The 13555-nt window shown below is 52.1% G+C and overlaps 3 protein-coding genes across 3 annotated transcripts; all 3 read left to right on the top strand.

Annotated features, from left to right (window-relative positions):
* Window positions 1-247: 247 nt before the first annotated feature.
* Window positions 248-715, top strand: CGCS363_v006603 (uncharacterized protein; the record flags this gene model as incomplete). Its single annotated transcript, XM_036638452.1, has 1 exon — window positions 248-715. The coding sequence occupies one exon, from the start codon at window positions 248-250 to the stop codon at window positions 713-715; it is 468 nt and encodes a 155-aa protein (XP_036495482.1).
* Window positions 716-2874: 2159 nt separating this feature from the next.
* On the top strand, window positions 2875-4070 carry atnD-4 (Short chain dehydrogenase atnD; the record flags this gene model as incomplete). The annotated part of the gene is made up of 4 exons (XM_036638451.1): window positions 2875-3117; window positions 3188-3543; window positions 3601-3964; window positions 4068-4070. The coding sequence occupies 4 exons, from the start codon at window positions 2875-2877 to the stop codon at window positions 4068-4070; spliced, it is 966 nt and encodes a 321-aa protein (XP_036495481.1).
* Window positions 4071-4431: 361 nt separating this feature from the next.
* On the top strand, window positions 4432-5962 carry CGCS363_v006601 (uncharacterized protein; the record flags this gene model as incomplete). The annotated part of the gene is made up of 5 exons (XM_036638450.1): window positions 4432-4582; window positions 4754-4855; window positions 4912-5221; window positions 5285-5893; window positions 5956-5962. 5 exons carry the CDS (start codon window positions 4432-4434, stop codon window positions 5960-5962), a joined length of 1179 nt encoding a protein of 392 aa, XP_036495484.1.
* Between the last annotated feature and the right edge of the window lie 7593 nt (window positions 5963-13555).

The raw sequence follows: 13555 nt of genomic DNA, 5'->3' as shown, positions 1-13555 counted from the left end.
TGGGAGGACAAGGAAGATAACTGGCCCTTCACCTGGAGCAAATGTGGGCGAAGCTGACGCTGAGGAGGATGGTGAAGAGGATCCTGAGAGACCCGAAAACGTCGATCCCGAGCTAAGAGATGATGGTGAAGTGCCAGTGATCGTTGGTGATATGAGTATGCTACCTGCAGAAGTGAAAGGGCCGGTGGAAGCTTGTGCGGGAAATTCAGAGCCGGGAACCGACGTGGGTGAACGAGATTCGGAGGGTATGAGCGAGTTGATAAGACTGGAAGCAAGAGGATCGGAGGGCATTGGCATAGGCGCCGTTGATGTGGGAATTCTCGAGGGAGAAGTACTGAAGCCCACAGTACTAGTGAGAGACGGAGATGTGGTGTTCAAAAATGTGAAGCTGAGACCGGAAAGACTGCGCGTGGACAATGAGGAGGACACCGCCGGAGGGTTCGCTGTAGGGTTCGTTGTAGGATTTCCGATCGAAGACAGTGCGAGAGAACTCTCTGATGCCGGCGTGGAAACCCCCGCCGTTGACCCTACTGCGGTTCTAGTTGGCGACCCTGCCGCTGATGCCGCTAATGATCCTGCCGGCACCCCGGCCGACGTCCCCGCCGACGTCCCGGCCGATGTCCCCACCAGTGAAGACGGAGACACGCCGCCGTTCGAGGTTGGAGCTGGATCAGCGGTTCCAGTGGGGAAAAGTACTGGATTGACCGTTAAGTAGAAGCGCACTGGCGCATCGCTAGCTTGCCGTCGGACTGGTGGGCTAGCGCCATTGGCGCCAATGGCCACAAGCAAAGCGAAGGCGAGGACCTCTCGCCTCATGTTGGTGCTCAGAGCAGATGTTCGAAGGGACCGTTAGTGTCGAAAGCTTAACGTGATGAGCACACGAGTAGATCTATGAATCGATGGTCAGAGTCCACCCAAATATTAGTGTTGTGGGTAGTTAGTCGAGTCTCAGTCAAAGTCCTTCAGCTCTTGGCGTAAGCAAGTAGAGGAATGTACAGAAGATTTCCGACAGCAGCCAAGCGGAGGTGGCTTGCAAGGGAGAGCAACCGCGAATTTTGGCTGTGAAAGGAGAAGGATGGTTCACTCAGGGGTAGTGACGAGGCTTGTTCTGGCATCCAGATTCTTTCCTTGAATGTTTATCTTGACACATCAACGTCAATTTGATCACAATCGCCACAAACCTCACCTCTCCAGCGCCATCGACATGCCGGCCTTGCTGCCGCAAGGGATTGTGGTCGGTCGGGCCGAGGGTTTTCTCATTTTCTTTCTTGGAATTTACTTTGTTCCACACATGTTGACCCATTTCATTCCTACTGCTAGCTAGCTGGCAGGTGAAGCATGCATCAATATTATTATTGCTACTAATAAAATAAGCTTAGAGCTCTGAAGACGTTATGCTTAGAACGAAATGACTAGGTTTAGTCAAGTTGTCGCGCTTGGTCTGGCTTGCTATCATGAAGAGCCCTTGACGCCCCGTTTCTGGTTGATTTCTGAGGGCTTCCAAGGTCAGTCATCAGGGCTGTCTTCGAAGCCTTATAGAAGGAACCCAAAGCCAACACTTTCCCCTTCTGACTTCTGTGTACTGGAGAAGCCTGAAGATGGACCAAACACAGGAGCAATGGACTTCAATAAAAAACCTAAGCATATGAAGGCAATACATGTACTGTCTCCGGGCGGATACTTTAGCACGCAGTATTAGTGGAGCTTGCTCTCATTGCACCCACCAAACCTCCAACGTCTAATTCATAAGCCTGCTTGCTTCAAAACATAGTTAAGATGTCAATAAGCGCCTCTGTTCAGCCTCTTAGTCACTCCCTTCATGATTGCTAGCAGTCGCAAAAGGGAAGGAAAGCAAAAAACACATACAACACCGGGCATTCGCCGGTCGTCACCGACCCGACTACTACTCCAGCCCTCATTGGCTTATCTATGGGAGAGCGGACGGGATCCCGAGTTTTCCAATGGGTATGGTCGTATGTGCTGGTTTGAGGACGTCAAGTTGACTATGAAGGCAGGGGGTGAGGCTGTCGTGGAGGCGGCTACAACCAGCAACGACTCGCCTCAATCTCCACAACCCTGCCTATGAACATCCTTTGAACAAAAATAAGGTAGACTCGATCATGTCGTCTTCCTAAGGCCCGCAATATGCTAGTTGTTAATGCTGTAAGCATGCGCTGGCTTTGAGATAGTTGATGCTTGACACTACCTATAAGCCAGCTGTGTTAGTGAATGGTCTCGATACTTTATGACTTTGTGGGAGCCTGAAGTACATGAAACTCGAAATCTCTTGAGGAAAAGCTTATCATTATGAATTGAATAATAGATTAATGAGGAACACAGTAATAAGTAGGATTTGCTGTTTAGATATTAGAAATATATATATATAGAGAGAGAGAGGATGAAGGGACATCGTCTTTGTAGCTTCTCGTCACCTTCCTAAAGAGGCAATCAATATCTGATTGGCTCGGGCTGGAGGCGGGTCCTACTATGCTAGTCCTAGAGTAGAAAGCAATATCTGATTGGCCATAAAGAGAACCCCACATGGCCGAGATCAGATCTGGGCCCTTTGAGTGGCTTCTAACTTATTCTCACCATCAGACTGATCAAAATGATTCCACGCGCGTTGGATCGGTTATGGCTCCCAGTCCGTGCCGTAGCCTCAACACTCCCTTCGTCCCTGGCAGACCTCGTACAATGCTGCCTGTTTGGAATATAAGAAGGACGAATGCCGCGTCGTGAAAACGCCGGCATTGTGTCTCCTGGCATACCCAAAACCTCATATTTCGCCCTTCTTGAACTCATCTCAAAGTCTACTTTCTCTGCTTTCCCTGAATTCTTCACAACAAACTACAGTATCTTGTAGTACCAGCAAAGATGGTGATGCTACGGCTGACTGCAGAGCAGTACAGGAAGCTCCCCATCCTGGTGGACAAGTCGACTTGCGTGGGAAAGACCTACGTCATCACCGGAGGCAACTCCGGCCTGGGCCTGGAAACTGCGCGGCACCTCGTGGCTGCATCCGCCGCGACAGTTGTCCTGGCCGTGAGGAATCTCAACGCCGGAGAAGTGGCTAAGGCAGACATTGAGAAGTCGACGGGACGTAAGGGCGTCATACAGGTAACGTTGATCTGGCCCGAACACCGGCAGCCGAGAATGAAAGACTGACATCGGAACCCTCGTCACAAAGGTGCGGCATCTGGATCTATCAACCTATGCCGCCGTCCAAGTCTTCGCCAAGCAGGTCTCTCAGGAGCTGGACAGGATCGACGGCTTCGTCTGCAACGCCGGCGTCATGATCGACCAGTGGGCAACTTTCGAAGGCGTTGAGAGCAGCATGTTTGTCAACGTCGTCAACACATTGTTCCTTGGAGTCTTGATGATGCCCAAGCTGAGCGAGAGCGCGCGCAAGTTCGGCATTCAGCCTACGCTCCTCTTCATCGTCAGCGTGCTGGGATACACCGTCAAGGCGGAGATGGACAAGAGCCGCAACGGGAGCGTCTTTGATGGGCTCAACGACCCGAAGCGCGCAAACATGGACTCGAGGTTCGTCGAAGAAGCAGAAGAGAACAAGCGTCTTGCGACGGGACTAATGCATACCAGGTACGCTCTCACGAAGCTCGTCGAGGAATGTGCCGTCCGTCAGTTTGCGGCCCAGTTTCCCGTAGACCGTACCGGCGTGGTCATCACCATGGTCGCCCCTGGTCTCTGTACCACCGGCTTGGGACGCGATGCGAGGACATTCACCAAGATTATGCATGAAACAGTCCGGGCCATGATGGCCCGCACAGCGGAGGTGGGCAGTCGCACTATCCTGCACGGCCTGATGGTTGGCGAGGATGGTCACGGAAAACTTCTGTCGGGCTGTAAGATCAAGGAGTTTTGGGTGCCGGACTGGTTTTGCAACGATGAGGGCCAGCGCTTGCAGAAGGCGATATGGAACGAGCTCGTTGCCAAGCTGGAACAGGTACAGCCTGGTTGCATTTCTCAGATTTAGTAGATGGGGTATTGTCCTTGAGGAGGCTAAGTTGTAGGAAATATGAGATACCCTTGTTAATCCACTGTTCAAGTGATGTTCAAGCGAATGCAGCTTCTTTTAATAGACACTTCATGTCAATCCATAACCTCGAATGCTGATGCTGATTTATGGATGTCGATTGCTGTCCGATAAGACCAGTCAGCACTGTATGGGATATAGCAGCCGGCAATCATGTATCTCGAAACATGTCAAATCAGACCAACTTTTCAAAGGCAGATGTCATTAATATCTAAGAAGTCTGGCACCAGAAACACCCATTCTAGACTAGCGTGGTCTGAAGATACGTATCCCATGCGGTTGGAGAGAGGCACAGCAACAGCTGAGCTCAAAGAGAGGATACCCCGCTGACCGTAATCTTCCGTACCGACATCGACCAGACCCTTTGAGCGACCACAATGAGCCATGCACTGGTGTTCATCGAACAGAATGCGGCCGGGATAGGCAAATCCGACCGCCGCACCCTTCGTTCTTATGTCATGAGGGGCAAGAATGCCGGCAGACCACGACCTTCGACGCGAAGACAGGCGAGCGGTGTCCCCGTTAAGCGTCAGCTGAAGATACCGCGACGTGTTTTCTGGAATGACTTCTGTCTGACATCGTTCCCGCAAAAACTCGATTCTGACTCAACTAGGCTCATGCATCGGTGTACGGCTCATCCAACCCATCTACAACCACCCTGACCTCTATCCTGAAGCTTCTCTGATTTGTTCTCCCCAGGGTTTCTTGACATCAGTGACACGCTGTTTCCTCCCCAATTTTGCTACAAGTTTGACATCTTGAAGTCTATCTGGGTCAACTGCATACTGGTAGATGAGGCATGTAAGTGAATGCAATTCACGCAGGCGGATTGCTCATTTAACTGACCGCTGCCAAAGACTTCCACTCGACCTTGGCCGTGTCGGCATCGTACGTCGACTTCTTTGAACGAAAGCCTACCACGTCGTCAAAGACTTTACATCACATATGCCAGGCCTATTCGTTGGTCAACCTCAAACTTTCCGGCCCCCATGCCATATCGGACAGCGCGATTGCTGCCGTCGTCACCCTCGCCATCTACCAACAAATACACCAGCAACACACCACCGGCCTCGTACACCTCAAAGGACTTCATCAGATGATTGGGTTGCGCGGGGGTATCGCCAGATTGATGAAGGAGAACCGTCCACTGGCCCTCAAGCCACTCAGGTATGCAGCCTCTTCCCAGTCTGACATTCAATCCCCGAAGCAAAGAATACTGACCAACAGCAGGCTCGATGTTGAATTGGCCATGCATAACGGGTCACCCACGATGTTTAATAGTCACGAAGTGCCCGTTACAACTGTCTTGTGCCCCTCCAGCACCGTCGCGGCACAGCTTTCCGCCTGTCCCCCCGGGCTGCCCCGCATCATGCTAGATCTCATCGTTTTCGCTAGTATCCTCAACAACAGGGTGAAGAGCGGACGATCCAAGCTCGACCCTCTAGACTACACAGAAACGCTCATATCACTCCTTTACCGTCTCTTGGAAGGCGAACCTCTCAGACAGCCCCTGCTTGCTTCAGAAGGCCTCCACGGCGACGCAGCACATCTCGCGATGCTGGCGTTCATGACCGGCCTGCTTCCCAACTATTGCCGCGAAAACTTCGGTTCGTCACTTCTATGTACTCGTTTAGGATACGCCGTTCGAAAGCTCCACTCGAAGCACGTAGACGCGCAGACCGGCGATGTCTCCTTGCCGCTGTGGATCCTTTTCATGAGCGGCATCTCGGTCCTGAAAGCCAATGATCACAGCTGGCTGCTTCTTGCAATCGCGAAGACTTGCGATCGCGCAAACCTGCGTGACTGGGCAGCCGTCCACCATCATCTCAGCGCGTTTCCGTGGATATATACACTGCATGATGCGCCCGCGCGGTGTTTATGGGAGGGAGCTTATCGTGTAGGCGATGAATTAGTGTCCGGCCTGTAAGAAAAGATGCGAAGGAAGTAAACTGCTCACAATCAAGTAGTGGTCAAAAAGAAGGGTTTCGTATTTTAGCTACCTTAAGTAGAGTAGCCTGCTGCGTCGATCACGACTGCGAGGTGGTACCACAAAGCCCTCGGTTGACGTTCAACTAGCCTTGAATCTTCGTCGATAATCTCAAAACTCAGACGCACTTTCCAAGTTACGAGCGAGCCAGGCAGGATAGATAATTAGATTTCCTTTGTGGCGATATAATGGACTCAACACCCATACTCCAGGTCACGCACGCTTGAGTCGGTAAGAGGGCACAACAGCAGCGGACGCTCTAAGCGATATCTTGGGCGCTGTCTTCGCATATCTAGCCAACAATGACCCCTTCCCGGAGCAAGATAATATCTGATGGGAAGTTTAAGCAGGCTCAAACCAAGTTGCCCAACCTGGGCTCTCGACGCAGGTATCCTCAGTTGTTGAACAAACGATCTCATACTTTGCGCCGTTGAGCGACCCACGGATTCTGGTCGTTACGGAGGACGACAGTTAACCGGCTGGGCATTGAAAAGCCGATGACTTCGCCTTTCCTAGTTGGAGCCGGTACGACGTAAGAGAATCCCTCCCTAGTTATGGTAAGCTTTGAGTGCCATGTTCTTGTTGTTTGCCTCCAAAAGGTGCAAGGAGACGGGATGAAGGGGAAGGTTGGCCCGGCCTGGCGGAGGTCTAATCCCACTGAACAACCAATTGTACGCTAGATGGTCGCCCGTTACAGCATGTGGGTCGGCGCCACACCCGTTCGCTCAGGACATGCTTTAACACCGAAGAACACACCACATGTCTGACGTCTCTAACTGCTTAGCTCTATTTACTTACATTAGAAAGGAACAGATAATATTCAAAAGCAGAGGCTCGCGCACGCTGCCATTTTACATAGCTTTCAGATCACCCGGGCATGGAGTTTGGTCAAGTGAGATGGAGGACGACACAGACTACAGTGATGAACGACGACATAGAACAAAGATTTATTACTTGTACTCGTAAAGAACGTCTAGGGGCCGCCAACCGTGAATGGCAGCTTCCAATTCCTCGTCCGTGGGCAGGCTAGGCAGCGCGTCCGTGACCACATTGGGGTCGTCTGTGTTCTGAGGTCCATCTGAGTCCAGATTGAACGGATCGCCGTATCCCGAGAGATCGGGACTGCCGGCATATGGCGGTCGTCTGTCTTATTCCTGTCGCCTGAGCAGTTTGCCCATTTCGTCGACGAGAGACTTCAATTGGTCCATGTTCTGCCTCAGTGCGACATTAGTGGCATCTTTTTCGTCGATGAGAGACTTCAATTGGTCAATCTCCTGCCTCAGTGTGGCAGTAGTAGCATCTTTTTCGTTGTCCAGAGCTCCTGTTGTGGCATCTTGCGGGTCCACGCCTTCGTCTTGTTCCTGACCCAAGCGCTTGACGCGGTTTTCCCTCTTCGCGTTGTAGCGTCGGAGAGCGAGTAGAGATCGGCTCATGTATCTTTTGAGATCCGCCTTAGGAGGATTGTTGTCCGGAGCGGCGCCAAGCACGTAGCGGACCGTGACGTCCGCAGGGAGGAAGTAGGGAGCTCCCATGTAATTGATCTGGTCGAGGGCGTACCTGACGTAGTTGAAAATTCTGATTGAGACGGAGTAAGGTTTGTCGTCTGTATTTGTGGCATTTTTCTTGCCAGGCAGCTTCTCGGCCACCGGCACGGTCTCCTCGAGAGACTGGAGGAACGCCGAGTACACGGTGTTTTCGATTGAGCGGGCTTCGAGTCGTTTTCGGACCTCTTCGTGATGTTCCTCGAGAGGCTTGTTATGGCCCTTCCATTCGGCAAGAACCTGCCTGAATACGGTGAAGAAAGGGTGTATGCTTGATGGCCGAGCGAACCTCCAGGCGCGTCGGTCCTCCTTGTTCAATATGCAAGTGTACTGTATGCCCATGATGAGGAGATTGATGTCCCCGTTCCATAGAGGATGCACGAGAATTCTCTTGAGGCTGTCGGCGAATCCCGATGCCCATCGCGCCGGTGGGGTGCCCCTTCCGGTATTGCCCTCGTAGACCAGGCTGTACTTTTCCGAGATGAGTTCAAATGGCGACATGTGATAGAATCTGAGGCACATTCGGAAGACCGTGTCGGTCGCTTTGTCTTTGTAGTCTAGGAGGGCGTCTCGAAGCGGCTCCTCTTCCCAATCTTTGACGAGCTTCGCTTCGTCGTCTCGTGACCAATCTTGGTCGTAGTCAGTGTCGGGCAGTGTCTCTGGGAGCAATCTGTCGATATCTTCCAACGTCAGTCGTGGCGCCTGGGTAGCGACAGTCTCGGAGCACTTCTGTGGTACTCTGTCGAACATTTCTGTTTCGAAGGCGATCCAGGAAGGTTGCTTGGTGCCTCTGCACTCTTGCCCTGAGGCCCTGGACCCTCGGTTCTCATCATCGCTGGCTTCGCTGCCGTTGTCGTCGTTCTTGCGTGATTTTTTGGGTGCACGACCACCCGCTTCGGGGGCCGATTGTTTGCGAGATCCTGCCATCTTGCGTGATGGCCGGGTTGGAGAGGTGTGGTGTAGAAGAGAAAGAGCTGGGGAGTGTGTGGTGGGAGGGGGACTTGGCATTGAGGCAGGAGGCAATGGAGGCAGGAGGTAATGGAGGCAGGAGGCAATGGAGGCAATGGAGGCAGGAGGCACCGACGAAGGGGGATCACATAGGTGGCAGCGCGGGCGATGGATACGACAGATCTAAGGGCACTGAATGAGATTAATGCTATGTAAAATGCCAGCGTGTGCGAATATCTGCCTTTGCAATTTATCTCATCCTCTTCAGTGACAGGAAGTAGTGTTCCCTTAATGACAAGAAGCAGAGCTGAGCTCTTGGAGACTTCAGACGTGTGGGCGCGGACAATTACGATATTCTCAAGCCGACGCGTCGCGTCTGTGATGGGTATGTTCAAAGCCCATTCATACAAGGCTGATTTGCTTCATGAAGGGGTCCAGACTGGCAGCTTTACGATGAAAAAAAACTGAAGCCTCCTTTAGAGTGAAAGGTTGCACAGCTAGCAGAACCCAACGACCTGTTCCAGGTACACAGATCTGCTAAAAGCACTAAGTACAGTAAAAAAGTGTATGCAGAGGGAGGGTGTGAGTCTGCCGTGTCCAGTTTGCAGGGACTTGCCAATTCCCATATAAAAATGCGTGGAGGGGGGGAGCAACAGGTTCTACATACAAGTTTGTATGGCACCTGTCAAGTGCCGGTTTAATCCTGCATGAAAAAATCAGCAACTCTCCCCCACATGGATTTTCTAGGTACTTCCCAAGTCTCATACTCAACTTAAAGTATCTTCCTACAGTAAGAGATCCATATGAATTTCGCAGCCACTTCATTAATACTATAATGGCGACACTGCAACCCCGTTCACAGATTTTTCTAAACTTAGCCAGACCACTTAAATATTCAGGGTTCCCCGCTGAGCCTTTCGCACTACATCCAGCGAGACACCCGACTTCAGGTCTAAAACTAGCACGTTTCGTGGGCCACGTAACCGCATATCTCTTGTCGCCAAAGCGATGAAAGTTGGTGATGAGGAACTGCTTGAGAGCAGCTGCCGCATCCTCTGGCTCGTTGTCTGAGGCGGACCAGCCGACATCGTCGTGTTGGGCATTGGAACTGCATCAATCATGCCCTGTCGTCCTGTAGATAGACGGTCTCTGCGGATGAATGTTATGGCAGACAACGGAGACAAAGGACGACGGAGACAAAGAACGACGGCGGAAGAATTCGTCGTAGTCCCGTTCCGCGCGACGGGATTGCGAATTGATCTTGTCGTCGTCCTTTGGTGCCTCGTCACCGACTTTGCAAGAAATATGCGGTTACGTGGCCCACGAAATGTGGTAGTCTTATGCCCGAAGTCGGGTCGTCCTTGGGTGCCGCATAGCTTGTGTCGGCGCTGGCGGTATTCCCTCGGCTCTCGTACCACCTGTACAGACTGGAAAGGCTGAGGATGATGTGGAAGCTCCCGCAGTCGTCATCATGCTTGAATCTATTGCACTCGTCGGCGTCATACATATTCTGCAAGTCCCTGACACATGAGAAAGACCGACATTGAGGGGCCTTGTGGCGGCAGCGCTGAGGTGATGCGGTTACCGATTTGACACTTGTCCAATCCGTAGAAGCCAGAGCCGGTGCCGCACTCGCCGTCCATATCGAAACAGTCTCCGAGTTGCAGCAAGGAAAGTCGGAGTAGGCAGAGGAGGGATTCCCGAACTGGGGACAGCAACGGCCGTTCTTATTTCGCCGCGACTCTATCCCTAACAAGAACAATCCCATTAGCAACCTCATACAGAGAGGTATAACCATGCCTCGTACACCGTGGTGAGCCTAGTCTTCGACCCAGCGGTGCAGTGAAGAAAGTTTTACTGACATACCCCAGGTATTAAGCTAACAGAGACGCCGAACAAGACCACGCATATCAATATATACGTGTGATGCAACTGTCTAATAAGTCTCGCTCTCATCTGCATCAATCAGGCTGCCTGTCGTTTTGATCGTCATACTGTTCATCAATTCGCCCAAGATGCTCATTTTGATTGCGAGTATCCCCGGCCTTGTAGCATGTGCGCGCTCCGCCCCGGCACGGGTTCACAGCGCAGAGGTCTTTCTCGTGATCTGAGTAAGATTCCGTTGGATTTGCGGCAGGGCCTGAAAGGGATTGAGGTCCTCCACGACATTCGCGACCAGCAGGCGATCGAGCGTGCCGTCTCCGGTGTGGACGCCGTCGTGAGCGCCGTCGCCGCTGTCCTCGGCATGATCACTGAAACGCAGTTGCTGCTCTTGAGAGCTGCAGAGACTGCGGCTGTAAAGGTTAGTGTTCTGCTTGCAAGATGATCGAGGATCAACATACTGAAAAGACGACTACAGATTTCCCATGCCAGCCGTTGGATGTAGCCCGCTTCCCAGGTGTCAAGCAGACAAGCCTGGGGGACTCTGTTAGGGAGAATCCCGACGCGCAGCGAGGCGCTTCAATGACGTTAATTCTAACATTTTGCAACGCTGTATTTGTTGTCTACCGGTAGTTTCACACAAGCTTAGCCGTAATGTGGGAACCAGTGAACGGGGCTGCTGACCGGAGCGAGTGCGAGATATAACGATTTGACACCGCAAATGAACGTCGCATGCTCAGCGTTGCATGGTCGGGAATGACCCTTACATCGTATGGGTCACACCGGATCTGTAGTGTACGACGAGGACGGTGTGTGAGATTATCTCGTGGCATTTCACATGTTCTGTCGACGAACCCCATGAAGCTCCGTTCGCCGTAGCCAGAGATGAACCAGTCCAAAGATCACATTCCGAATGAAGTCGTCTCGCAGGAGAACTCCACCTGCCAGGTCCAGGCACACCATGGACGAGACGCTATGATTTTACATCATCTTACCATCGTGGAGACGTCCTCGTAGTTTCATGACGACCTACATGTCTTTCGGGCTCGATACATGGTACCCATCAGACAGATTATCAGGATTCCCGGTTGCCCTAGATCTTCATCGGCAATATGAGCAAGCCCTTCGGTCGCAGCCATTGACATGCGCCGACTGCCATTTATCATCGGCCGTATGTTGATGAAACATAGCCTATGTAAGTGAGGGCAAGGTAAACCCCGTCTAATCAGCGCGCCCATTAATCCTTAGGGAGACGTGGTGAGAGGAACGTCAGATTGCTCGGCTTCAGCAGGCACGCTGAAAGAAGTCTGCCCATCACAGACAGCTGTGTACACCCATCAGTGATCCGATGTTGTCCGCATCTACACCATCGTCCAGGTGCACAAATCCGTTGCCTTGAAGTCAGCGTTATCGCCGGACGAACACGTATGGAGGTTGATAAGACGGTCATGCTTTGCAAAACGTGAAGGACACGGTCAAGGGTTTCCATGGAATATCGGCGGATGAACAGCAGCTGCAACCGCAGGGCATTAAAAACTTACCTATAGCCATGATCAGCCTCGAGTAGGCGCTACGAATTGTTTGGAGATCGGAAAGTTTTGGTTGTGGCATGAATTACCAGCCTTGACGAGGAAGGAAGTGATGCTGATACCGGAAGTCAAGCACTGCTCGCGTATGTCAGTGAGTCAAGCGGAACCAGGTAAGTATTTGTACCGAAACAAGCAATACATAGCTGACATTGGTCCTGCAACAGACTTAAGGCAATTGAGGGGACTTCGTCGCCTATCCGCAATCAGAGGCGGCACAATCATCGACTGTCTGTTCCAAGTCAGCATGGGTCGGGATAAAGTAGGCTGTCTGAGAAGGGCATTGAGTTAGTATTCAACGACAGCTGCAGACGTATTTTTACATTGTACGTCAGTATCTTCAACGATGTCTCACACACGCAGACAATCGGGATGGAATCCGGTGCTCCGTCTACCCAACCCCATCAGGTGTCGTCTTGCCGGCTTTGTTGACTGTATATTGAACTAAGAGAGCAAGTCAGCAGTGACAACACTTCTCTCAAGTTGCTCTTTTGAATACACACCTACGCAGGACGATAAAGAAGCATGCAGTGGGTGCAACTGATGGTGAAGACCGACAAGCAACGGAGAAGGACGAGAAGCGATGGGGTGAGATGATGGCTCACGATGGAGTTACGCTCTGGCTCAATGATCTCACAAAACATTGACAACAATAGAGTATGATCGCGTGGAACAGCTTTGCAACACGCCGTCTCTCTATGTGCTCCTTAGACTTGATCAAGACAGACTTGACACCACGAAAACCGCCACCACAGTCTCAGAGCCATTCACTCGAGGCCGTCAAGTGAGTACATCGTCGCAGATTCACATCCCCCAATGAACTTCACCAACAACCACAACAGACCGCAGCAGAGGGCAGACGAAGAAACAAGTGCAACCGCCTGCGACAGCACAACACCAAAGACGGGTATCCAGATACGGAAAGAGGACACGCCCATCGCCAGTCTCACCCTCACCCTTTGAGTGGTCGCGAAGGGGGCTCTTACATCGACAGTTACGCCAAGAACACAAGCTTTGACTGCCGGACCGCCTCACCATCGTCGGCCGCAACGTCGAGCAGGGCTTCTCCAGCTTGATGTGCTCCGGGGGTGCCGCCGTCGTCGTTCGCTGACACACGGCGAGAACACCCCGCGCCCACCACCCCCAGATCTGCAATGCGGTTGACACCTTCTTGGTCCTATTCTTGTCCCATACCTCCGACGTCGTATCAGCAACCTCACGCCAACGCACGACGTCTCTCATTCGACTCCAATGTGGCGAAAAAGGTGATATGTGACCGGCGGCGGTATATGGCGACATCCCACTAATCCACCCCCACCGGTCTTCTCCAGACGACAGATTCGGGGAATTTCCGCTGGAACAAAGACAGAGAGAGGCACGGTCCGCAAGGCAGACGGGAAAACTACGTTTAGGCATATCACAAGGCGAGAATTTGGGGACATCGACCCGAGGTCGCATTGAAAGATGCAAATGGCAGGCTTCAACCTCGCAGCGAACGTCTTGGCTCCGGCAGTCCTTGGGGGGAAGAAAGCTTCAACCAGGCAGATATCACACTACA

This window comes from Colletotrichum siamense (genome assembly GCF_013390195.1).
Source record: "Colletotrichum siamense strain Cg363 chromosome Unknown KSG_Cg363_contig04, whole genome shotgun sequence".
NCBI lineage: Eukaryota > Fungi > Ascomycota > Sordariomycetes > Glomerellales > Glomerellaceae > Colletotrichum > Colletotrichum siamense.
Note: the sequence above shows the minus strand (reverse complement) of the source record. Positions and strands in the feature narration are given on the sequence as shown.